The 26,408-nt window shown below is 40.1% G+C and overlaps 2 protein-coding genes across 3 annotated transcripts; one reads left to right on the top strand and one right to left on the bottom strand.

The window, feature by feature from the left end:
• Positions 1-44: 44 nt before the first annotated feature.
• LOC145495849 (RCC1-like G exchanging factor-like protein) lies at positions 45-10,974 on the top strand. Of its 2 annotated transcripts, XM_081475435.1 has the most exons (13): positions 45-176; positions 1,759-1,946; positions 3,177-3,295; positions 3,935-4,061; positions 4,733-4,846; positions 5,400-5,509; positions 5,925-6,009; positions 6,920-7,030; positions 7,460-7,530; positions 8,259-8,349; positions 9,005-9,160; positions 10,218-10,303; positions 10,891-10,974. In XM_081475435.1, exons 2-13 carry the CDS (start codon positions 1,859-1,861, stop codon positions 10,963-10,965), a joined length of 1,233 nt encoding a protein of 410 aa, XP_081331561.1. In that variant the 5' UTR covers positions 45-176; positions 1,759-1,858; the 3' UTR covers positions 10,966-10,974. The 2 variants fall into 2 exon arrangements, with proteins under 2 accessions (XP_081331561.1, XP_081331562.1); XM_081475436.1 differs by having other exon boundaries at positions 45-1,946.
• On the bottom strand, positions 10,326-25,247 carry LOC145495819 (uncharacterized). Its single transcript, XM_081475400.1, has 12 exons — positions 22,794-25,247; positions 20,877-22,156; positions 20,520-20,577; positions 19,787-19,973; positions 19,095-19,170; positions 18,708-18,759; positions 17,311-18,243; positions 16,030-16,260; positions 14,419-15,798; positions 13,895-14,020; positions 12,483-12,582; positions 10,326-11,473 (listed from the first exon to the last, which is right to left on the bottom strand). The coding sequence occupies exons 1-12, from the start codon at positions 24,526-24,528 to the stop codon at positions 11,386-11,388; spliced, it is 6,246 nt and encodes a 2,081-aa protein (XP_081331526.1). The 5' UTR covers positions 24,529-25,247; the 3' UTR covers positions 10,326-11,385.
• Positions 25,248-26,408: the final 1,161 nt, after the last annotated feature.

Here is a 26,408-nt window from a genome sequence, read left to right as displayed (position 1 = left end):
CGTCATCCTGACCATAGATCCTTGCAGGCGGTGACCCCAGGAACGCCTGACGGAAATTGCTGCTGCTAAAGTTTTTGGTCGGAATTTTAGCAATCCTCGATTCAAAGTAGCGAGAATTTTTCACTGTCGAATGCTCTTGTTTAAATAAGGCTGGGATCATAAAGCTTAACTGTAAGGTAGGTTGTAGTATTGAGAAATATCAACGAAATCGAATGGTTATCCACACAGCGTTAATTTTAAACACTTCGTGCGATCTCCATCCACGTGTGTTTGATCATCTGTCAGCTGTTTGACGCGTTAAAATTGCAGAACTAGCATGTTGAAAAGCTAACTGACAATTTATATTGCTCAGCCGTACCTTCATTGAATTCTGAAGATCATGATTTGAAGAAATGATAGATTGCGATCAGCCAGTAGTTTTGTTTTTTCACTGTGAAATCTATGTCTGTATTAAACATGTCAGCGGCACGAAATAAAAGCACAACGTTGGGGAATTACAAATGTTTCTATGCTTAATTCTTATGCTTAAATTCTCCATGCATGAAAATTTAAAACTGAACAATTTAACCGATAAGACCACTCCTGGATCTCGGTAGGATATGATATTCATCCGATACCGGTCTATAGTAATCAAGAGAGTAAGGAATTGTACATGCAGAGAGAAATCGTTGCATCAGTGAAATTTAAATTTCTATTTACTAACAGTAGTCTTTTGAACTGTCAATCGATAATTGCTTATTACAGATATGAGGTTGATAATCATTAAATTATTACATTAGCAAAGTTATTCTTTTTTTTTCTGTTTACATGTATACTAGTAGTAATCAGAGACGATGAGAGTGTGTTCAATGCTCTCACTTTAATACATAATTATATATCGTAAATAAATGATTTCACTAGCTGACTTTCAACCTTTGTCTATTGCTAAAATCAACATTTTTCAGCAACAACCGAGGTTTTACAGTCAGATATGCATAGTGTCAAAGTCCATGCTAGTGAAGAGGTCACGATTTGTTGATACGTTGCGTGACACTGCCAGTTTCTGTAGTCTCTCAAGTTTCATAGAATATTCAAATTACGTACATTATTCTAAGCTAGCATTTGCAGTCGTGTGCTCGTTTCGGGACTAATTCAAGTATTTCCCCTGATGAATAAAGTAGTCTTATGGATCTTGCCTTCAGAGTACTTTTCCACCGATTCCAAACAATAAAATTTCGACCGGATAAAGACTGAGCTATCTGTCGCGACTGGAACTAGCTGTTCCCACGGTTATCATCCCAAAGCCAAGTCGTGTTAATAAACAAGGACAATTCCCTCAGATTCCGATAAATGCTGCTGTCGAAGCATCTAAATTCGCCAAAATCTAACACTGAGAGCACATTATAGCGAGGCGTACAGCGACTGAATGGAGAGAAGTCAAAAAAAGATCCATCGGAAAGACAAGCTCACATGGCCTGCTCACATACTCACATGTTCACCACATATCTTATCACATGTCTTAGCATTAAACAGTTACTGTACCAGTTTACTGGCCATGACATGCCCCTGCAAAAATCAAGCGGGGTGGCCATTTTGGTGTCCTTACAGAAATGTGGTTTTTTTCAGCCTAGAACTGTGCACAGGGAGACCAACTCTGAAAAGCCACAGGTCAAAATTAGGTTTGCGTTCTACTTTGTTGAACGGAATAACACTTTTTTAAAAAATAATTTTATTTTCAATTAAGAACTAACCTGATATTCTTAATCCTTTGTTTGTCAGATAAACAGTATTTAAATGACCAGTATGACATTGCAGCATGTGTTAAGTCATAAATTATGACAAGTTCTCAGCTGACTGGAAAATAAAATCCTGATATCCAATGAGCTTTTTGTGCTGTAGACTGATCAGCAGATCACAGAAATGGCTGAAACAGTCCTTGGTGGTGTTTAATAAGCTAAAAAATAAAGGTAAGTGTACAAAAAATTTATACATAGTTGCAATAATCCTCAGAAGTCATAGAAGGGAGAGAGCATGGGTGGTGTTGCCCCCCCCCCCCCGGGAAGGGGGTACTCCCAGAACAGTTGGGTAGGCATGTGCAGCCTACTCCCCTAAACCCTTACCCTATTTATGACCAAAATCTGCGATTTTTGCTACCCTATTTATGACCTGGCCAAAAATTTAATACCTTATTTATGACTGTTGCAGCTGGCACTCTTGTCCTAAACATAAGTTATGAAGGGCTTTTGATGATGGTCTTATTGATAATGATGAAAAAGTAGCTTTTTCTAAGAAACATACGTAATTCAAGACTAGAGTGCTAAAACCATACCCTTTTTAAATAAGACCAAAATGACCAAAATCGATACCCTAGCCCATATAAGGGAGTAACCCCTCCCCCCGGGGGGGGGGGGGGGGGTGGGTGGGCATATCTTTTGAGTATACTGGTATCCAGATCTCACTCTGTTTAATGTTGATTGTGGAAGGCCTGGGTTTGAGAAATCGATAAGGCATGCAGTCTACTCACTCCCCTTGCTTCCTAGCCTGCTCTCAATTTATTGCAAACTTCCTTTCTCTCCCCTTTTTGTATCCCTGCTGTAGAAATTAAATTCAACAAATTGTACTGTAGCAAAAGTGCAATTGACTCTATGATCTGGTTTGAGAGGTCTTGTTGGTTTGAACCCACCTTTGTTTTACAGTAAGTTTTTCTCTGCCAGGAACAAGTGCATAAAAATAATAATTAACATACTTGTACTAGCAAATTGTTAGGATCTCTGTTAACCTGACATAGATACAGTATAATGCACCTCAGAAGAATTATAAAATGATGGTCACTAGTTAACGTTTTCATAGAATTGCGTATTTCCAGATAATATCCATTACCATACCTCCCCCATAGAAGAGATTTTTTCTAAGACCCCCCACCCACCCAATCCTCAGGAAATTCCAATTAAGCTTCATACATTTCTTTATTTTTTTGGTCTTACAGATTACTCCACCCCCAAGATTTTCCAATCCCTTTTGTACGGGGAGTACAGATATTTCTGGAACTGTTCATGTGTTTATTATATTTTATTGGAAAGGGAACCTGAAACATGTTTAAAGGGTGAGGGAAGCCTAAGGACTAATATCTAAAAGGGGGAAGGCAGTCACCCCCACTTGATGTGTAATGCATTTGATGTAATTTTCTTCTTATTCAGGGTCTTTATCGCAGTTTTCCTCTGTGGCCTATGTTTGGGGAGCTGGGGATGGTGGACAGTTGGGAACTGGTACCCAAGAATGCGGTCTACTGCCAAAAAAATTTCCTGTTCCTAGTGAAGTAAGATAACTTAGACAGACATCCATTTGCATTTTTTAATGTGTCTATTAAAGATAAAAAAATATTAAATTGTCTAATTTATAATATATTTATAGCAGTCTGTTTCTTATAGGTAAATACTTTTAGTTTCCTGATACACTTGGAACACATTTGTTGTTCTCTGCCATGTCTTATGGACAATAAGTTAAAAGGCTTATATTGCGAAGCCTTTGAACGTAAATGTAAATATGTAAATTTATAGCACTCAACTATCTCATGGCTCATGAAGATGTTGAACTCCTAGATGTAGAGATATCTGCTGGAATATTAGCAGTTCATGGATTATGTCAAGAATATACTAACAGTAAAACTACTGCAACTGTGGAGCTACGTGTATGTCATAGTGCCTCAGCAGTACATCATGAAAATTCAAAGTGAGAGATATAAAGCAGTTAACTATTTTTTTTTATATATAAATAAAAAAACCATGTTCTGTATCATGCATACTGTCCTAGTTTACATAATCCATTCAGTGTACAATTTGTACATTATATTTCTCTTTGCTAAATTCAACTCCAACTGTGTATTTCAGTCAACAGTTTACATGACTGAATGTATTTACTAAGTAACAGAAGCTTGTATCTGCAATCACACTCTCAGGTTTCCCACATAGGCTGTGGGTATGGCTTCACAATAGCAGCTAAAGCAGACAGTCACAGCCTGTGGACAACTGGTCTGAATTCATTTTCACAGCTAGCAAGACAGCTGTCATCTAGCAATGGACAAGGTATTTGTACACTTCATGCAATTGTTTCCACAGAGGGTTTTTGAAAGTCCTAACAGGGCCTAGCTTGCGAATGCAGGCATATTTCCGGCTGTCACTTGGTTCCGCGAAAAATAACGTTTGCGAACCCGAGCCAGGAAATGATTGCTGTGGCGTTATGACTTTTGTTTCTCCTTGGCCAATCAGATTCCATGATAGAATGAAACTCGAGTGCTCCTCGCAGCAAATAACTCGCGCAATAGTTCTGGAGTCATTTGAGCTAAACTGTGATTGGCTTAGAATTCCTACATCACAGAAATTGTTTCCTGGTGCAGGTTCGCAGACGTTATTTTTCGGTGGAACCAAGTGACAGCCGGAAATACATCTGTGTTCGCAGGCTAAACAGGGCCCAGAGGGGGAGGGGGTCTCTAGAGGCCATTAGCTTTAAAGGCAAAATACTGACAGTATAAAATAATATTAATTATTTTAAGTAATTTAAATGTCCAGTAAGAAACTTCTATGTCACTCTAATCAAAGATTTGAAACTGCTTTCACTAAAAGTATAACAATAACAAATGGATGTAATATTAAGTGAATGGAGTTACATGTAAGTGAACAAAAAAGCAAAAAAGATTTGAAATATTATTTTACCCAAACAGTTCATTAATCTTTGATTTCTTTTCCTTGTTATTTAGTTGAATCAGGTCCATCCACAGTTGATCTCAGTGTGAATACAAGTCTATCATTGAGAGTTCAGCAGATTTCCTGTGGAAGATCACACTCTGCAGTGCTAATGGACAATGGTGAAGGTACATTGTACACATCAGACAGACAGACAGATGGACTGACTGACTGTATCACTGTCTCATTGTCTGACTGCCTGCCTGACAGATGGACAGACGGAGGATAGCCAGATGGATGGACAGATGGACAGACAGATGGACAGACATTCAGACAGATGTACAAACAGACAGACATACAGATGGGTGGACAGATGGACACACAGAAAGACAGATGGACAGACAGATGAATGGGCAGACAGCTTGCCTGATGGTAGACTGTTCACAGTCCCCTATTTTGCCGTGAGATTGTACATGTCAATCGTTGAGGCCTCCATCACCCCTACCCACAGCATTTTGTACTCTCCTCAGTTTTGCCCGCATCAAGAGACCAAGATGATGGCTCGTCAAACTCAGCAATTGACATCTACAATCTCACAGAAAAATAGGCGAGTGTAAACAGCCTAGGATGGATGGACAGACAGATGTCTGAAATGCTAATTAACCACTTGACAACTATTGTATCTATTGCACATGCATGCCTTTTCAGTTGAGATTTTACCATTTAATATTTAATATGCAGTGTTGACCTGTGGGGGACACTATCATGGACAGTGTGGAGTTGGACATGTGGCTGGAAGTTCTATCAAGCAATTTACAAAGATACAAAGTCTTGCAGGGAAGATTAAACAGGTGTGCGTAAGATTTAGTGATTGTGATTCCATGCAGTAGGTTATAAAATGTGTCTTTTTGTGTCTTCTTGCACAACCTGCTAAGTTCAAAATTGTTATTTGCCAGTCTCTGTAGCACCATTCATTAAGTGACTATAATTAAGTACAGCTGTAGGAGTTTTATGAAAATTTCAGCATGTACAGTGTATGAACTTACATGTAGTTCTTGTTCATATACACAAAATGTTTAATTTACCAGTTACCCAAACTTAAAGAACTGTAGCACTATATCAAGAGCCTGGCACACCATTTAACCATGAGGCAATATTCCATTGGCTGCTGCCTAATACAATTTGTACTTGGGCTGTTCTTCTTTCTTCTCTCTTCCTGTTAATTTGAGACCTACAAAAAAGGCTAATTTTTGTTTCGACCTCCAGATAGCATGTGGCTTGGACCACACCCTTCTTCTGTGTCATGATGGCAGAGTACTGGCCTGTGGTTGGGGTGCAGATGGACAGAATGGTAAGTCTGTGGCAAGAACACACCTTAAAATGATTTCTCGGCCTTTGTAAGATTATCAGTGTCAACTCTTTGTAACTTGGAAAATGGCCTGAAGTAGATCAATCTTCTACCTGGGTCACTACCTCTGTCTCGGGCGTGTTTAAAACATGAAATGGCGAAATGACGAAAATGGCACTACATTTTATATGGTTGAGAGTCAAAGTGAGATACAGGCTGGGGTTTCTTTAATGCCGGTTAACCCTTACAATTATTGACAGCTACATGTAACCACTGTCAAGTGAATTCCGTGATATTTGTGTGTGTGTTATTTGGGTTAACTGGAGTGCTATTCAGGCTAATCAGAGCTCTATCTTGGCTAACCTTAGAGCCATTTCGCTATTTCGCCATTTCGCGTACTTTAATCATAATCAAGATGGCATTCATTTGTCGCGTGAAATAAGAGAAACTACAAATTTCTTCATAGCACTTTTTAGACATTCTGGCTAATTTTAGAGCCCATGTTTTGACTCTACTACCCTGAAAATGAAGTAAAATATTTGTAATTAATAAAGATCGTGTTGAAAACGTCGTGGATTGCGTTGTTCACGTTCATATTGATCAGACTGACGGAGTGTGTTGCACAGATGTTGTGGATTATAAAGTTGACATAGGCTTTCATTCTTAAGGCGGCACAGTCGCGGTACTTAGAGTTATTTTGGCCACGTGCAAAATGAAGGAATCCTGAAAATAGTAGTTTACTAAGATAGAAAAACACCAAAGAGAAAATAATAAACCATAAAGGAACAAGGATGGATAAGGATGGAGAAGATTAACACGGATTACAAACGACGAACTTGAAAAATTTAAGCTTAACTTTTCAAGATGCCCAAGCCGTGACGTAGTTCTTTTAATGATTTCTTACTTCTTCCAGGGCTAGGTCATTTTAAAGATGAGGCTACTTTTAATCTTATCGAAGGAGAACTGAAAGACGTTCGAATAAAGCAAGTCGCTTCTTCAGCAGATTGCTGTTTGGCTCTGTCAGGTAATGAAATACATGCACCATAAGCACAATATACTTAACAAACGGATTCCATGTTGCCGTGCGTCTGTTCAGTAATTGATCGCAGATGACGTCAAAATGTTCTAAGAACAAAAAAGTGGCACATGAGTTGATAGCCAAGTGTGTCACTGATGTTGTTACGACATTTTGACGTCTTCTGTGATCTATTACTGAACGGCTTTTCTTGGAGTCGTAGCACTCAACCTGAAACAGCACTGACGTCAAAGAGACGATCCATAAAACGACAGGAAACGGGCTTGCGAGAGCAATAACGAACCTACAGATAGCAACTCTGATGAAGGTGGATCAAGAAGCCACCGAAAATTCAGACATGAAGAAGAGATCGGATTACCAAAAAACTATAAAAAGTTATTGTAGTTCAAATCTAATTGTAACTTGTTGCCATTTTAGATGAAGGAGAAGTATTTTCTTGGGGAAACAATGAATATGGTCAGCTGGCCGTTGAAAGTGATGAAGAGCAAGTACGTATCTCAAAGCATTCTACAGCATCTCAAAAGACCATTTTCGAGTTACCTTTTGCCTCTGTTTCAAAACCTTTCTTATCAAAATGAGTTTGATTTGCATGAAAATGAACCTGAAGGTGGAACACATTCTCATGTGAATGATTTCACACGAAGACTCGTTTTGAAACAGAGGCAAAAGGCAACTCGGAAGTGGCCTATTGTTAAACGGATTTTTTTCCTTGTTCGTGGAGGATGTACCCTGAAGTGTTGAATGAGGTTTAGCTTCAAGTAGAATAGACCTTTTGCAACAGTTGGTCACGTGGCCTATAATTTTTTAACTTTTTGCTGCAACTATATGAATTTCAGAACTGGAAAGAGCATGTGTTAAATAGCCAGAACACCAGTTTTCAGACCAATGCCATGGAAAGTTGAGATTTAATGGCAATTTGAACATTGCAAAAAAAAAACAGAAAGTTTTGTATGGAACCGAGGAAGCTTTGACCTCCAGAAACCTTTTCGTTATTAATCACTCTACAAAAGGGAGCTGCTGGCAGAAAGCAATTTGAGATAGAAAGAGGGTTAGAATATTAGGAAGCCGCTTGAAAATTTTAGGTTCTCAAACCGAAAAGCAGAGATTCATGGAAGTTCGAAAGAGATCAAATTGCCCATCATGGAAAAAAAAAGTGGAGTAAAATATTGCGTAAGGCTTCTATCTTCTCTTCTGATGATCTTCACTGATACGTTAGTTTGCAGTCCCTAAAAGAGCCCCGTTACTAAAAGGTCTACCAGAGATCACACAAGTGGCTGCTGGTGGTTCGTTCTGTGTTGCCCTCACTGGTGAGTGGAACTACGTATCAAAGACGTGACATGTTGCCATTTTTGTCTGTTGCGCAACATATGTCGTTGGTTGTTACTCGATAACTCCTACACGACTTAATGCCGATCCGCAAGCTATCCTGGAATGTTACGTGACAACTTCTTAGTTATATGTCACACCCCAGGGGCAAACGTAGGCTATAGGGGGAGGGAGAGAAGATCGGAATACACGAGGGATACTGTCCCAGGGATTTCTTTCCTCCCGCGGAGTTTCCTCTCCCAGGGAGTTTTCCTCTCCTAGGGTGTGTTTTCCTCTCCTAGGGAGTTTTCCTCTCCCAAGGAAGTTCTCTTCCCCCAGGGAGATCTCTTCTCCCAGAGAAATCTCCTCTTACAGGGAGTTCTCTCTTTGTAATGGCTACATTTTAGGAAACAGGGGTGCACGGTTATCAATTCATTTTGTGAATGCCTTCGTTAAGGCTCATGGACACATGCCATGATAACTAATTTTGAAAAACCTGTCAAGCAGAGACTTCGCTTAAATTAGGACGGTTGCCTACATTGACGCGTTATCCAGATGAAACACGAAATTATCAAAACTAATCAGTAAGAGGATTGGTTGCTTTGACATCATGGCTGATACTGTAAATATTTTTTTCTTGTTTTTGAACAACTGCAGTCACTGGGGAACTCTACAGTTGGGGCTATGGTGTTCTGGGACATGGCCGGGAGGTTTCTTTTGCGAAGACGCCGAGAAAAATTCAAGAGTTTTCCTCCATCGATGAAACTGTTACACGAGTGTTTTGCGGCCCCGATAACACTGCTGTAGTCACTGGTCTGTATAGAACATCAAATAGCTGGAAGTTTCAAGTCTTACAATTATAAACAGTTTTATTGGATGAGGTTTTTGTGGTGTCCGAAATAATCAAGGTCTCGGTTAGCGTTATCAGCCGGAGCCGAAGGCTGCGGCTGATAACACTTACCTCGACCTTAATTATTCCGGATGTCACAAAAACCGAATCTCATAATTGTCTTATTGTACATTGTTTTAAAGAAAATAACGACAAACGCATTAGCGCACCGAACACAGTTTATTTTCGACAAGCCATGTTCTTACGTGAACTTGACACTGCTCTTGGAAATCATGCATTGCGCGCGCAACCTACGGGTTGTATCTGTCGGTTGCGCTGTTTCCCAGAATTATCTGTAGGCTTTTATCCGATGAAAAGACAGATGGTGACTACAATGTATAACAATACGATTTAGCCTCCTTTGCAGAGGTTCTTTTGGTTCATCACAAGTGGTTGACAAAATGCGGTCAAAGTGTTTGCCTCAAAAATGTTGAGTTTTTTTGGCCGCATATGGAGTTGCCTTTAAATCGAAGGAAATCTGAAAATAGTAGTTTACTTAGGTGGAAAAACACTAAAGAGATAATAGTAAACCATAAAGGAATACGGATGGTTAAGGATGGAGAAGATTGACACGGATTACAAACGAAGAACTTGAAAAACCTAGGCTTAAATTTTCAAGATGCAGAAACCGTGACGTGGCTCCTTTCATGCAGCCGGAATACCTTGCACAGAATATCTCTCTATGATATCCATTGGAACGTCATGGACATTTTTTATTCGAAAATATTAAAGAGGAGCGACGTTTCCATGTAGAAGCGAAGTGGATTGTCCTATTAAAGTAACGGTATGTTACGTGGTATTCGCTAACGTGCAGGTTTTTGTGTTTATAGAATCAACTTCTGTTACGTTAGTTCGAAAATTCAATTCAGGAACTCAAAGTCACTCATCTCTCTACTTTTATTATAATTACTAGTGGCTCATGATTCAATTGTAAGTGATCATCTAAAAAACAGTCTTTAACTCTTAAATGACTTTTCACAGATACAGGCGCACTGTATACCTGGGGGAGAGGATCATTTGGAAGACTCGGTCTTGGCTCAAAACAGGATCAGTGGGTTCCTAAGAAGGTGGGTTTTAAGAGTACACTGTAAAACTAGACTAATACACTCTTATTGTAATGCAATGAGAGTTTGTTGCCTTGTTTAGTAACGCCGTGCTTGAGAGCTGCGTTGTCAATCAATCCCGGCATTTCTTCGTTGTTTGGGAGACTGTTTTTCTTCGTTATTATTATTAGTTTTTCTTTTTTGAAGAGGGGGAGGACAGTGGGGCATCAGTGACGTGTGTTCTTTGCCTTTCCGACTCGTTACATTTTGATGCTGCTTGTTACAAATCACATACTTCAGTACAGGGAAGAAATAATCGGAAAGAATTTCTGTGAAGCTTCGTCATTTCAGCATCTCAGATAAGAAGAATAAAGTAAGTCTGAGTTGCCCTCTGCTTGTGTTACAAGAAGTCTTTCGTGCGAAACTACAGTTCATATCACTTGAACAACTGATTTAGCTGTACGTTCATTTCCATTCAAATTAAACTCATTTTCATGCTAAACAGTTTGCGCGTGGACTCGTTTTGAAACGGAAGCACAAGACAACTCGGCTTTTTTACTTTTTCTTTTCTACACCTACTAAGAACCTTTAACTCGTTCTTGGTTTTCCAGGTTGAACTTCCTGGTGAAGTCATAGATGTTAGCTGTGGCGTGGATCACATGGCAGCCATCCTAAAGTACAGTTAACATTTCAGCAGCATGTGACACGAAATGCCACGCTACATAAAATGTCGCGCAACGCAAAGGTGAAGGAAACCAGGCGCGTGAGTGACAGGACAATGTTCAAGCAGAGAGGACAGATGCTGCCTATAAATTTGTGTTTCTGTAAAATTCAGAATACAAGTGGCACAAGTGGAAAGTCCTCCCCTCAATCGAGTAATACGGTAGCGGATTTCATCGGAAAAAAAAGCAGGGAAAAGTAGTTAGTCCTTTCTAAAGTTTTCTCTATACTTGCTGCACTTCACTCTGGTTGCTGTCTAAACTTTTACAAGCTACTTGATGGAAGAGTAAGCGGAGCGGACATTTTCAACGCAGTGAGATTGCCCAGCGTTTTTTTTTTTCATTTTTTTTTGTTTTGTTTTGTTTTGTTTTGTTTTGTTTTTTTGTCTAGCTTCCAGAAGAAGTTGATTCATGTGGAGTGGTACCAGCAGTAATGCTTCTTTGTGGAATAGAACTCGGTCCCGGTGGAAGAGAGCTGAAAAAAAAAAACAAACAAACAAATAAAAACAAGTAATTTCTAGTTAACTATTATCGGAGTTGAGGGGCGATTTCCATTCAACCTAAAATTCCGGATTTCATTTCCGGAAATTTCCAGTTGTGAATGGCAGTTTCAAGAATTTCAGGAGAACAGGACAACCACACGAGGTTTACCCAAATTTTCCAAAAAACAAAAATGGTTACCATTAATTTCCATTCTGTTTGATTTTCGTCCCGAAATTTACGGAATTTACGGTTGAACGGTAAGCATAAAATTACATGCATTACGTTTGACCGCTGTGAAGCAAATACCACAGGCTCTTAAACAAGTGATAAAATAAAATTACAGTTGTCCGACGTTTCGATGTTGCTGACATCATTATCAAGGTAAAACTGGCAGTTTTATCGCAGTGTGAATATCAATTAGTGGAACTAGTATAATATACATTTGCATGTGATCTCCCTTAAACAGATTCGCGCGGAGAGAGTCAGTTTGTACGTTCAGAGTTGGCTTGAGATCTTCAATAATTAATATTTCGTGGATAAGATAATTGAATTAACAAATCAAATGTGGTTTAGCGTTGTCTGTGCTCTTATCGACAACGATATGCGTCATCTCATTTTATTTATTTTAAGTGTCCCCTATTAGTAGAGGGTTTTTACCCTCGGCTAGACTTCTTTGACACGTTAATAAAGTTTTCATTTATTCATTCATTCATCTCAGTGGTCAAAATGTTGTGGACTCACGAGGCGCAGCCGAGACAGTCCACAATATCAACGTCAAAGAAAGTGTTTTTTGTTTTTTGTTTTTTTTTTCCAGAGCGTGACACATTGACGCGAGTAGCGTTGTCTGGACTCTTATCGACAACAGCAAGTTAGCCAATCAGATTGCGAGATTAGTAGCAATTGTGGTAAAATTTGCTCTCGTCAGACAACTCTAATTTTACTATTATCTATTGAAGTTTTCCAGTAAACCGCTAATCTTATACAAATAAAGGAAATATTACCGCTGTTCGCTTCCTCCATGTGTGTTATGCTCGTGTAGCGTTGTATTGTCCCCCACCATGCAGTTGTGACCGTGTACGTTAGTCTGGTGAAGGTGATACTCTGCAAATCAAGATGATCAGAAATGGTGGGAGGTGAGGAATCAACTGGAATCATAACAACATTGAACAATAACTACCTTTACACCTGGATCGCTTAAATCGGGTCCTGAAACTGGGGGGTGAGGGGGATATGGGGTGTTGTAAATCTCATTTCCCAGCCCGAGTGTTGGCCAAATCCCATTTCTCAACCTCTGTTTTGCCCAAATCTCAGTCGCGTTTCCATTTTTTTTATTCGTGATTCTCAGTTCCAGTGACCCAAATTTCATTTTCCCAATGAAAAAGAAGCAAAATCCGAATCCCATTTTGTGCCTTATCTTCAGGCCCTTCGTTAAAGGCTATTCAGCGGGTTGGCTAGGCGATGGGACAGTCAACATGCAAAATCGGGTAAAATCTTTGATTATTGATCTCCAGACAGGACGCTTTCGACATTACCGATCTTAGCAATATATATTTATAACACGCCATAGAAACTACAGCCAACCAGAATACAGGAAAGCCGTTGTATATTCGTACAGTTAATCTTTCCATCGTGCGCTGCGCGTGTCGCATTCCGGACTGTGTCGGCCACTTTTGTTTTCTATGGGATGGTAATAAAATAGTAATGCAACACTTTCTCATATAGGATACCATGGAATATTCCATTTGCCAATTGTATTTTCTCGGTATACAGGTGCGAGCGACTCGTGGATTATTCCATGGTGTGTCACTGAAAAGCGTTGGATAACTAGTTTATACGCAGACCGCCCATCACATAACAACCTAGTACATCTCCCGGTAGGGTTCAAATTCTGGGATATTTTCTTTGTCCCATGCTCTCTACATGCTGAGCCTTTGATCTTTCACTTGTTTGATGTAGAAAAGATTTTCATGCAACAGTCCGCGTCTGAACATTGCTTGATTGTCAGCTGGCGGAAACGTAAATGGATGAAAATTCTCACCCTGTCTGATCATTCAGCCGGGGCTTTACAGCTTTTTGGTGAGTTTTTTTAACGATGGTAAGTTTCTGTCGCCATTAAGCTGAGGTAATCTAAACATTACTCTTTCCTACGTATACTAACTCCATTATCGGAGCTTAGAAAAATATATCACCTTTAATCTAATATCATGCTTAGTCGGCCTATCACCGACCGTAGGTATACGTTCCATAGTTGAGGGTTGTTTTCGTAAGCTGTGTTCAACATACCCTTAGATGAAATAAGAAATGTTTGTTTTCCAGAGCAAAGGTGAAAGTCCGGGGGTGCGTGGTGCGAAATCGAAATCTGCTTGTTATGGAATTTAAATGTAAACGGACGACAAAAACTTATTTAAACTACCTATTTTCTCACACCGTATTTGGGTGTGTGGATGTCCTCTTTGCGAAAGAAAAGGTTCCATGGGGTGTCCATCGTCCAAAGCCAACAACATAGAAAGATCTTCAGGCTTCCGTGTGGTGGTCAGACCTTGAAAAAGAATGAAAAAGACTTCTTACGAACAGAGTTACATAAGGTAATCGTACCTGAAGTTTTCATGGAATGAAGCGGCGAGGTGTATTTCCACCTCCCCAATATAATCCCCCCAACATGCGATACTAGCTCATGGTAGGGTCATCCCAGCTCCAGCATTACATTCGCCATTGCCCATTCAAAAACCTGCCAGAGGGAGGTAGTGTCAGTGCTAAGTGTCTTGTCCAAGAAAACAAGACCATGACCCCGGCCACAGTTCCGACCCGAAGGGTTTTGACTACGAGTCCACGAACCATCAAATCACTGTGTCTCCCACGAAGAAAGACTATTTGAGGTTAAACTAAGTTTGGCTAGATATATCAACAACATGGTCAGTCACAAGAGAATGAACATACCCTTAAACCGTAATTCTGATACGGCAGCGCTTTCTGCAGAGGGATCTGCATGGGCCACAAAGTCTTCACTGTCAAGAAAAACCGCTTCAGACTTCCATTTGTAAACCAGGCGAAGCCTTAAAACTGTTTCTGGCTTTGTGGGGACCACGCTACGAACCGTTAAGTGACACGGGGTTACCTGAGACCCTTTCCAGTCCACCAATTCTTGCAGGTCTGGTTCTTTTATGAGGTCATCTAGCAGCGATACGAGTTTTAGCCTTTGTGTTGAAGAAAGAGCCACCTGGATATTTTTCGTTTCTTTAACTTCTAGTTTTGTGACAGCGATGTTATTAACCGATACACGGGTCATGCAAGTATCAAGGCACGCGTCAAAAGTTTTCTCTTGAGATACAGGAAGCGTGATCACGGACTGGAAAGTTCCTATTCGGTAGATTTGCCCTTTAACATGAACGCGTGCAACAACACGAAGCAGTAGCTCTCCTTCCTCGTCTTTTCGAAAGCAGAACAGCTGAGAGAATGTGTCATTGTGACAGTCGTACTTTGCGCCTTCACTTTCGCACGTCACCGGTGAATTCGTGGAGTCTGTGAGTTCAAATCGCACCACTTTAGCCGGATCAAACTTTGCAAAATGTATCAGACTAAGCGAAACATCGAAAAAACCAAGCATAAAAACTTGGTCATCAGCATCTACCACATCTGACATGATGTCCCTTGTGCAACGCGAGAACAGTTCTAACCTCTTGTAAAATCGGGCATCTGCGGGAGATTTCTGGAAGAATGGCTTGAGAAATTCCAACATGGACCAAATCCCTAGACTTTCCCCCCACTTCCTAATCAGATCAGCGGGGTGTTGGCTGTCACAGTTGTTAACACATAGCTCCTCAAGAATCTTGCACACCTCACATACAAGTTGCCTGATTTTGCTCTTTCTTTTGGCTTCTCTAAGCTTAAACCCCATTCGATCCAGGGTATCCTTGGGCAGTCCTCGCAAGCCATTTTGCACATCTGGAATCATTTGATCACGATAGATGGTTTTAATGTCTTGAATGAGATGGGGAACAAAGGCCAGGAAATTCGAAGCGATGGATTCTTTAGACGATGAACACATCTGTTGATATTTCGACGCAGTATCGTGAGATATCTTCCGGTAAACCTGAAGATAATTTGCATGGTCTTCCGACGAGGCTGCTCTTTCTGCCTCTTTGACGGATCTCGCCAACTGGATGCAGCAGTCTGTTAGAATCGTTTTGCATAAAGATTCAATTTTACTACTAAAATACCTCATCAAATCAACGTCCTCGATTTTCAACTCCCGGATCTTGACAGCAAGTTCTCTCAGGTGTCGTATGTGCATCTGGCCTCTTTGTGTTACTTTGTAGTCTAGAAACAATCAAAATAATTTAAAGATTATCATCGGTTTTGACTTATTGATATGGGCTATATTATCTTTTGGATTTGCTGAGGTAGCACATTTAAGGTTTTTGAGAATGTTCAATTCACTAACTCTTTGGCATGCGGAAGTGATGAAAACGGGACATTTGTAATAAATTCGACACTAATTGGTGGAAAAAAGTCCTTCTGGCACCCAGGTTGTCAAAGGGGACAACTAACCTTCTTTTTTCAAATTCTCAAGACCTTTTCTTAGTTTATCAAGATCTTCTAACTGGCTGCTCTCCTTGCTCCAGGGTTGCAAGAGTGCTTTCAGCTGGTCATCTTCATTTTTCCAAATCTTCATGATCTCACTCGTTTCCTCTTCGGGCGTCCCAATCTTTTGCGCAATGGGTTTAAGGTTGAAAATGGCTCCTTCTACCCGCAGTAGGCGCTTGACATAACCAGACAGACCTGTAATGAAGGTGCAGACGTAAGTCACTTCCAATCATTGGAGGTAACTAAGTTTTGATAGGCTTTCAGTTCAACTTAAATGTCATGCTTTAATTAACGAAAGCGTCTAATAATGCAAGCTTGTCAAATACAAAGAATAACCTTCCCCATGCATTTCCCCTCACGGCCCCATAACCACTCAGATAGCTTCATTAGAACTGCTTACGATTTTAGTTTGGAGTATCCTCAAATTACTTTTGTTCATATGAGAGAAACAACATTTACTCTTTCGCTCTCGACCAAAACTACATTTTTCGTTGTCGCATTAGGAAAAGGGATAGAACTTGGCTTTGATGAATTCGGGGATTGTAGGAGGCAGAGGGCTAAACAGCGCTAACGGTTTATTCTACTTGCTGCAGCATCTAGTAACTGGTAGTATTATGACTCTAGTAAATGGAATACTGTTTTTATTAAGAATTATTCCTTAACATTAATGTTGGGACTCAATTTTCCTTTTTTCGCTTGCTAAGTGTTTTGCCTAAGAAACAACAGCACAGCACAGGTTTTTTTAGTCTATGATCTTTTTGACGACATTTTGCCATCATGCGCATACCGTACGCCTTCACGAATAATTATAAAAGATTGCAAAGATCATAAAGAGTCACGAATAATTATAAAAGATTGCAAAGATCATGAAGAGACAATTCTAATTCCGAGGCCCACTAGATACCATTCTTTAATGTCGTGCCAAAAACAACGACTAATCGATGCTGGAAGGAAAAAAACAGTCATTGTGATACACCACAGTTTTGTCCTAAGCTTGTTTCTATCAAATACCATTTTGTCTATGTTGTGCCTTTCGTGGGGACCTTGTTTTTCGTCTTCAAAAAGACTTCACAAGACACGTTTCGTGTCGAGCCTTTCCGAGGATCCCCAACCTTAATTCGTGCTGAGAATACTCAAAGTGTTGTCTAACAAAGACAACACTCTATTTTTGATCAGTAAAGAGGAAGACTAAAAGAGAGAAACGTTTTGAAGTGATTTTGGCCATTGTCCACTTGTCTAGCCTACCTTGTTCGCAGAATTGGTATGTGCCGTTGTGTCCATGCTCTCCTTCGACACTGATCTTTCCACATAGGATTCTGACCTCTTCAATCGCTTCCATCGGAATTCTGATCACATGTCCAGTGCTCCACCAAACATGTGATTTTACAATGACTTCTCTACTACTCAGTTGATTTGTAGCCAATTTATAGTCCTCCCCAAAACGAACAGAAACTTGAAGATTTTCGCCGTTGAAGATTTGCTTATCGGTTGGTCCGTCAGCGGTATGCACCAACTTGAATCCATCTTTGCTCAGTTGCACCAATGCCGAAGCATCGTGTTCTTTGTAGTATGGTTCATGGAAGATGTCTTGACTCATGAATACCAGGGCTAACTCATGATCAAACGAATTCTTTTTGAACAATATTGACATTGTATAACTGAATGGTGATAGGTTGAGCCGCGATAGAATCTTTTTGGTACCGATCTGAGTCAATTTCCACAGATTCCAAATGAGCGAAAATCTTTCAATTTCAATGCTCACTTCTTTCTTTGTCACATTCGTGACTGAATTTTGACTAATGTCCAGCCAAGAGATCTTTCCGTCTCTACCTTCTGTGCCGTGCAAAACAAGAAGGCGTTCATTCCCTTTATCGATCGGCTTAATCTTAGTTGTCAATGTGACAGGTTTCTGAAACAAGTGGCCATTTGGGTGAAGAGTAACGATCGGAGAAGCAAACACGATTTCGTTTTCCAGCCTCTTTTGTACTATCAAGCCATAGTACTTCACAGGGTCCTCCAGAATAATATTTACATACACTGGATTATCAACAGCTCCAGGGGAGCAGACGAGTCGGACACCATCTGCAGACACCTCACCACCTTCGCTGGTAATTATGCCAGATGCAGCCTTGCTTGTCTTCCAAAGCTGTCTTTCCTCTGCATCCTCCTGCAAAGTACCTTTTGATTTAGGAACAAAGGCCAAAGTTTAGTAGGATTACGATAGAGAATCTAGAACTAACGCATATTGAAAGCACCTAAAGACAGTCGTGTTTTTGCATCATCAAGTTAAATGCATAGAAATAGTCATTTGGAATGGAGGTCCTCTTTGACAAAGGATACGCACAAAATATTATATTTCAAGTTATGAATAAGAACATCCACTCCAAGAGACATGTACTGGGCTTAATATTTTTTATGGAAAAAATTGCAATTTCCACAAAAGGTGTGTTTGTGTTGTTCGTTGCACTCGTTATAGAAGCGTTGCATTCCTGATTGGTCCACGGCCTTACCTTGGAGTAGCTAACAAAGAAATTTTTGTTTTCTATAACTTTCAGATTTTTAACGAGAAATGACAAATTCCTGAGCAGTGTAAGCCATTTTTACACAAGTTGCGCGTGTTTCAAGTTAACTCCGATGGTTACCTTTTTGTTTAGATGAGTCACTCGGTGAATCTTCAGTTTGTTCTGGTCCTACCTGCAAATCAGAGAGAGAAATATATACTGCTTAGGCTAACCAATGCCCTAAAGGCTTATTTCATAAGTAACTACGAGAAGATCCAAAACCTAACATTGATGTCACAAGTCGAAGACTATGCATATGAAACTTTCAGTTATAACAGCCACTTTGCATGGTCAGGGTACCTTATAAGCGCGTTGTCGAGAATAAAAACTAGTAAATACACAAGAACCAACAATCGCTCTGCACGTTTGCGTTATTTGTGATACGGTGTTGTGGCACAAAAGGTAGAACAATAACAATAAATTGTCTGGTTCTTGTTGTTTTATTTAAAACGTACAACAATTTCTTACCTGTTTGGCAGGAAATTGGTTATCAGGGGTAGGTTCTTGTGGGTCGTGCAAGCTTCTTTCTTGCATTATTTCACACCTATATGGTTTAAAAGAATATAGAAATGATGCCGTTGGTTCTTAACTTTTGTTTAAAAAAATTGCTGCATTTGCTAATAAAAGCTTACATATTGACGATACATCAAGCTAATTAGGGAATAAATTCTTCTAATATAGAGAAAGTAAAACTATTAGATACATATAGGTACTATTCCGTCCGCAAGCAAGTGAACAACTTGCAACTTAATTATCAACTTGTAGTGAACGTGAAAGCTCATGAATGTCTTGAGCGTGATAGCCCTTCGCCATGCTTCTTTGGAGACAAATACCCTAAATTGTAACTGATTTTCATTTAGTTTATCTGTTTAAGTTAAGTTTTAGAGGTCGATTTGATGTCTTCAATTTGATATCTTCTTTATATCTTCTGCAACAGCAGCTGCCAGATTTTTTTTTAATTTCACTGTTTGACTCCTAACAATCATGTTATTGATAACAAGACTTTTCAATGGAATTGCATCATAAATTTTCATAACGCCCAACCTAGCTGTCTGGAGACAGAATTCATTGACCGATGAAGAGAATTTTGTTACCAGACTGAACAATGCGTATAGTTCTTAGCAGATTCGGTTTTTTGAGATAAACAAGCTAGCACGTACTTGTTCATCGATGTTTCCTCCGACACGTTAGTCTTGGTTCCTTCCTGCGACTGAACTTGAAGTATTTCTTGCGACTCAGTCTTATCAACGTCGCCCATACCTCCACCACGTTCTGCAACACCAATGTCAACACCAATGTCGACGTGATCTGCTCTGGCACTGGGTGTTTGTACACTGACCACAGATCCTTAATTAAAGGCAACGAATTTTTAAAGTTAACATTCACCACCTGTGCTATGTCTTGCATTCTAGTCATCATGGTACTGAGATTCTAACAGCGATTCTTGCATCAGATGTCAGACGAGTTACTATTTACGCAATCTCGTTCCCAGAGTCTTCGTTCCCCTTGACCAGCGGTCGGAAAACGAGAGCTCTGGGAGCAACCATTTCAGGCATGCGCAATAGATGCAGACTGCGCAGTGAAACCGGATAGGCAGAATCACCAGAATTCGGTTATTTCAAAATGTTGCTCCCAGAGCTCTCGTTTTCCGACCGCTGGTCAAGGGGAACGAAGACTCTGGGAACGAGATTGCTATTTACGAGCAACATACATGTATATATAGATCCAGACTTCGTATGAGACTGCGCGTAATACCTGATCGACCCTGACTTGAATATAACCCATTGCCTGTTTTCCTTAGGTTTGTGGTTGTTTAATTATGTACTAACTACGGCGTCAGTCTTACAGTTGCTGAATTTGATCGACAAAGTGAAGAATAATAACAATAATTACCTGGGAGTGAGTTGCCCTGATTTGACTGTAAAGAAGAAATTGTCCCTCTCTTGACTTTCTAAAAAATATCAAATAAATTGTATTCTATAAAACGCATTTTCCAGTCAACTAATGAACTAATTAGTTTTTGGATAGATTAGAGCAGTCGCTTCACTTGCTAATCATATAGGCATAAGTATGAATCGGAACAAAAGCATGCACAGCGGAAAGCTGTGAGTCGAACAATAATGCACTTTTGACAGTGCCGCATAGACCAAATATCTGTGCTTTGCTCTCATTTTAAACGCTTATGCTAAAGCTAATTTAGCTTGTGATTACTGACGCAGTTTGCATTACAAAACAATAAGAAATTCTTACCTCGAAAATTATCTTGTATTTCTCTCTCCTTTTTTCATCACCCTGTTTCGCCGCGAGGTGTTGAAGCGTCTGAAGGATATCAATCTTGTCCTGAGTTGTCATTGTTTCCTTCTTCTCTTCCCATTGCCGTTCAAGAAATTCAAGCTGCTCACCTTCGTATTTCTTGAGCATTTCTTTCTCGCGAAGCTTCTTACAGAGATATAATATGTTCTGCAAAATGTCTTCTCTCTCTTGGCGGGGAAGTTGTTGAAGGTCTGGGGACTTCCAAGCCATTTCATAAAACCGCAGAGCTTCCTTCTCATACTTCTTAACCATTTTCCTATCTCCAGATCTACTGAGCAGTTGGTTTATCTGATCGATGATGCTCTTGTTAGCATAGGAGAACTCTTCTTCTTCTGCCCACAAACGTTGATAAAACTCCAAAGCTTCACTCTGAAACGCTTTCTTCCTCTGGCCACCAAGGACGGTAGTGTAGTCCTGCACAATCCTGTCCCTCACGGCACTGTGGTTGCCATACTCAAGGGATTTCTCAATTCTCCAAGCCTCGGCGTAAAATTCTTCAGCTTCATCATACTCGTCTCGGCTCCTACAGATTAGTCCAACTTGAAATGCACTTCGCGCCGTGTCAGGATGATCCCCCAAGATGTCTTTTCTTATCTCGTAAGCAGCCATTGCTGCCTTGTAGGCGTTCTCATAATCCCTTTTCCACGCGTAAGCATTGGCGATGTTTCTGTGAAAGAGTGCTAAACGCAAGATTCCTGAAAGTTTCAGTTCTTTAGAAAGCTCAAGTGCCTCTTGATAGCACTGGATGGCTTTGTCGTATTGTTTTTGTCCCTCGTAAACAGTGCCGATCTGGCCCTTGTAAAATGGCAAATCCAAATGATTCTTTGAACCTGAAAGCTTTCTTCTCATTTCATAAGCCTTTGTATAAAACTTTAAAGCTTCTTCGTGGTTGCCAAGCCGGTTGTGACAATTTCCAATTGCATTTAAACATCTTGTTGTAATTGTGTGGTTCTGCAAGAGGTCTTCCATTATTTCTCTAGAAAGGTACAAACTTGTAAGCGCTCTTTGCAGACTTCCTTTTCTGTAGTAAATTTCACCTTCAACATACAGGTATGTACTTTGAGCTAACCTATAAGACCGGCTGTCTTTCAAATTCTTGTAAGCTATCTGCAATGAATTCTCCGCCATTTTCAAGACCTCTGTGGCCCACTTCCAGCCTTGGAGTCCTAGAACTTGCATCGCTTCGAAGCATCTCAGTTCCGCGCGGAAAAGAGAACCTACAAGATATCAGATAAACGTAAGACCCTTTCGGAACCAAAATTCACTTGTAAAAGAAACAAAGTTGAAAAAAAAGTAACAGTTTTTCGCGCCATCTGTTCGTTATGCTCTGTTATATTATAATCAATCAAATAGTACCTTCTTTCAGACACAATTGGTTGGGTGGGAGAAAGAGCACTAACCTCCCCCTGTTCCTCCCAGGAGCTTATCCACTTTTATTGTTCTTTAGTCTCTGCCAGGCTTTGCTATTTTTAAAGCAACTTGCCACCAGAGGAATTAGAAAATGACGTTTGAGACGAGGGGAGGCCACAGATCACGGCATGAATTAACACAGCGTTTGAATAAGTTTTCGACATGACATTTTAGTGACAGTTTTAGATATTTCTTGAACCATACTCTTTTAGACGTCAGAAAGTAGCGTTTAGCGCGATCATTATACATTTGGGCGACGCACAGCACCAATGGATGACGATTCTGGATCTAAGGTATGACCTTCAGAGCACCTGTGCTTTGAGCCCTCTTTGGTATGGACAATTTAATCTCGCATAGCCGTTCTCCAACGAAGTAGGAGACGTAGAATGAGCAAAATGAAATGGTAACAACTTGCAATGGTAAAATTGGCTTAATAATCCCTACCTTCCTTTCCATCTTCCTCTACTGCCTCTGCCCAAGATTTGAAAATCTTTCTTCTCTGCTGGCTGTCTTCAAGCATGGCTTCAACCAGGTAGCAAACCATGATTGCCTCGTGAAATTCTTTCGCAACATGTAGGTAATCTGACTTGACGGGAATGTCTAAAGCAAGCTGAAAGTTAGGCTTGTCTTGGTCAAAATGCTGGAACGCGGTCATATAGTCCTCGTCTAGCATTGCTGCAATGCCCTCCATTTTCGTCATATACAACTTACAGAATCTATCTTTGGCGTTCGCGTACACTTGATTGAAAACAGAGCCATTTCCAACACTTTCCAGAAAGCTTCGCATCAATGGATGGATATCGTAGAGGACCTCCTTCGCCTCAGGATCTACGGATAAAACATTCCTACTTCTCAAGCCCTCCAGAAGGATGACTGCTTCGGATGATTCTGCATCAAGGATAAAAGCAGCAGCTTCCTCGGAGAATGGACGGCGGAACAGTGACAATGCCACTGCGGAGTTCCTGAAAGTGGCACTTGGAAGTAAAAAGAACATCTTCCTGAAGCATGACAATTGCTCTTTATCAATCGATTCACTAATACTATCCCATGTTTTCTCTTCCTGCGTGTCATGTTCTGCTGATGGAGTTGCCTTTTCTTGAGATTCCATAATCGCTAGCTCATGTTCAGTCGTTCCAAGAAGCTTTTCAGCAGTTTCGATTCCTTGCCTTAAAATGGGTGTTATGACCTCAAAGACAAGTGGCTTTCCTTTACACAATTCCACCAGTTTCTCCATTTGACGAATTCCCATTGAAAATCCAATTGCTGATTGAAGAATCTCCTTAGAAATTCCTCTCTTCAAAGCCTTGAGTTCATGGTACTGAACCTGTCCATCAAGGGACATCCCGTGGAAACGTGTTCTCGGTCTTGATATCAACAGTACCTTCAATCGTGGCTTTTCTTCATTGGCCATGTGATCAAGGAGTCTCATAAGAAAGCCCATCAACTTGTCGTCCAGGATCATGGCATGACCCGAGCCATCTTCCCCTAAAAACTGATCGACATTGTCAAGCAATAGCAAGACATCACTCTTGCTTTCATTCATCAACTTCCGTAGTTGTTCAACTACTGGATTTTCGTCATATCTTATGATACTTTTCTCAGGATCAAGTGCCAGCATGACATGAAAGTAAACGTCTTTCATCTCCGTTACACCCCTTAAGTCGACAGCCATTGACTTTCCCGGCCACTTGAGGCAAATTTCCTTGCCCAGTGTTGTCTTTCCTAGCCCAGCAGATCCATACAAATTGACGATCGGAGGCTCTCCGGCTAATTTAGCCATAACAGCTTGCAAATCGGTTTCTCTTCCTTTCAATTCCTGCCTTGGTGTAACTTCCAGTTGGCGGCTTAGTTTGAATTCTTCAATTTTTTGCTTTATATTTCCCTTCTTGGACGATTTACACGCAACACACCTCTCCAACAGAGTCAAATTTTGGTCAGACAAAAACCCTTGACGAGTAAACAGTTGTAGACAAGAATACAAGTCTTGTTCTTTTTTAACCTCAAAGTTTCTCCCAAAAGTTTTTTTTATCGATGCTACTACACTGGTGACTTCTTCAGCGCTTAATTCTTCGGTGACATCTCTCAGAAGCTTATCAAAATGAGGAGAAATCTTTTCTTTACCCGCAGAGATTTCTTCGCCCATTGTCTCCAGCGACGCCATCTTCGGTTGCAATGTCATGACATGCGCCTTCACAAAGCATTAAATTTATGCGGAAGTATAAATTAATACAAATTTTTTGTGGTCGATTTGAAACATCTAATGTTCATTATGTAGCTGCTTAAAGTAACGGAATATTCGTGACAATGTAACTGGATAGGTACGGTGGGACCTTTTTGACCTCGCGAAATGTGGGACTCTCCGAGACGAACCCTTGCAATTTCATGATGGATGTAAACGAGACTATGGGTTTGGTCAACAATTAAGTTAAGAAGTAATCGCAGCTTTAGCAGGCGTTCATTGACTGCCTCTTTAATCCCGTGACGCGACTTGCAAAGAAACGTATAGAAATAATGTAGACAGATTTTACAGGTATGATTAATATCTGCTATGATAAATCGCTAGCCGATGATATAATATGATGAAAATCTTTGCTTTCCTTGGCGTTTATAATAACAGATCTCATGAATTTTAATGTTATTCCGATTCACTGAACTGAAGCATAAACAAACACTGAATTCTAGGAATCGATTGAATTTTCCACCAGCTGCCGTCTCGTACATCAGGCATCTGAGAGAGTTTCAACGGGGTACCGGCTATTACGGCTAACGGTTAATGTTTTTGCGCTTGTTACCGCTGACGGTTAATTTATTTTCGTTACGGTTAGGAGAAATTGTAGACATTAATTACCATTATTTTGAAAAGTTAAAAATTTACACTCATCATTGCAAAAAGTTGAAACATTTATTTTGATTAATGTTAAACAAAATAAAGGTCTTAGACCCATTCCAGGACGGAAATAGGTATAATTATAGGATCTGTAGATTAATATAGCTTAAAAGCCACAAGACAAGACACTGAAAAAAAGTCTCAGTTAGACGAGAGATCTTGAGACTTTCACTTTCGTGTTTTTTTTTTTTTTTGGCGGTTAACATTTGTTTCGTCTAACGGCTAAATTTTTTTTGTCAGTTTTACAATTCATTTCAGGGCTGTAATGTTTTTCCCTGTTTTCCTAGCTGCTGAGGACATGCATTCAACTGCTTTGGTAACCTGGATAGTAGTGCCAGACTCATTTTAAAGTCGGTTTTCGTAAATTATCAACATATGAGTCTGCGTGTTTTGCTAACGTTCATGCATGCTTATGGCTACTGGTAAGAGAAAAGCAGTTTCTCTTGCTACTGGGTGTGCTTTGCTAACGCTTTGGTCGACGATTGTACAAACAACGAAAACTTCTCCATCACGTTTTTCTGACCCATTCAGGTCGCAATGGAGCGAAACAACTGAATTCGACGAAGATGTGAAATGTGCAGCGTGAGAACAAATGCTCGCGAGTAGTGCAAGGAAATCCATAATTTGATTCTTTCAAAGAAGCTCAGTCACGGTATTTTGAGATATTTTACCCACGCACAAAATTACCTTTAAATTGCAGAAAACCTGACAATGGTAGCTTACTTAGACAGAAAAGCGCCACAAAGATAATAATGGCAAAAATCATAGAAATAAGAGATTTTGTTTGAGGAAGGATTGAATCAGAAGTTCTCAATAGTTTGGTCGACATTTACGAACACACAAGGGAATCAAGATAGCCTATCAATTATTATTATTATTTTTCAGTTCTATACCATTGTCATTAAATACAAGCAAGAACATCGCTCTATATCTTCACTTTTCTTTCTTCACAGACTCATACCTCATCACAGCAAAATAAAGCGAGGCCATGTTACTCTGTCGAGGAAACCTCGGATCCCCTTCCCCCCATTGCCCTAGGAAGCTTGGTGATCAATTGGGTGACCAAATCAAGACTATTGGGGATGACAGTCGATGGCAAGCTTACCTGGCTTCTGCACGTACTGCAACTCAAGAAAACATTTGCTAACAAGCTAACCTTACTAAAGAAATCA

The sequence above is a fragment of the Orbicella franksi genome, chromosome 8 (genome assembly GCF_964199315.1).
Source record: "Orbicella franksi chromosome 8, jaOrbFran1.1, whole genome shotgun sequence".
NCBI classification, from domain to species: domain Eukaryota; kingdom Metazoa; phylum Cnidaria; class Anthozoa; order Scleractinia; family Merulinidae; genus Orbicella; species Orbicella franksi.
Note: the sequence above shows the minus strand (reverse complement) of the source record. Positions and strands in the feature narration are given on the sequence as shown.

Bases quoted from the DNA above. Each gene is read 5' to 3' on its own strand.
- LOC145495849 (XM_081475435.1), top strand. From the start codon at position 1,859: ATGAGCTTTTTGTGCTGTAGACTGATCAGCAGATCACAGAAATGGCTG. The intron at 1,947-3,176 runs GTAAGTGTACAA...CTTCTTATTCAG, and splicing joins TAATAAGCTAAAAAATAAAG to GGTCTTTATCGCAGTTTTCC. The intron at 6,010-6,919 runs GTAAGTCTGTGG...TACTTCTTCCAG, and splicing joins GGGTGCAGATGGACAGAATG to GGCTAGGTCATTTTAAAGAT.
- LOC145495819 (XM_081475400.1), bottom strand. From the start codon at position 24,528: ATGACATTGCAACCGAAGATGGCGTCGCTGGAGACAATGGGCGAAGAA. The intron at 20,578-20,876 runs GTAAGAATTTCT...GATATTTTTTAG, and splicing joins AATACAAGATAATTTTCGAG to AAAGTCAAGAGAGGGACAAT. The intron at 19,171-19,786 runs GTACGTGCTAGC...TAAACCATATAG, and splicing joins GAGGAAACATCGATGAACAA to GTGTGAAATAATGCAAGAAA.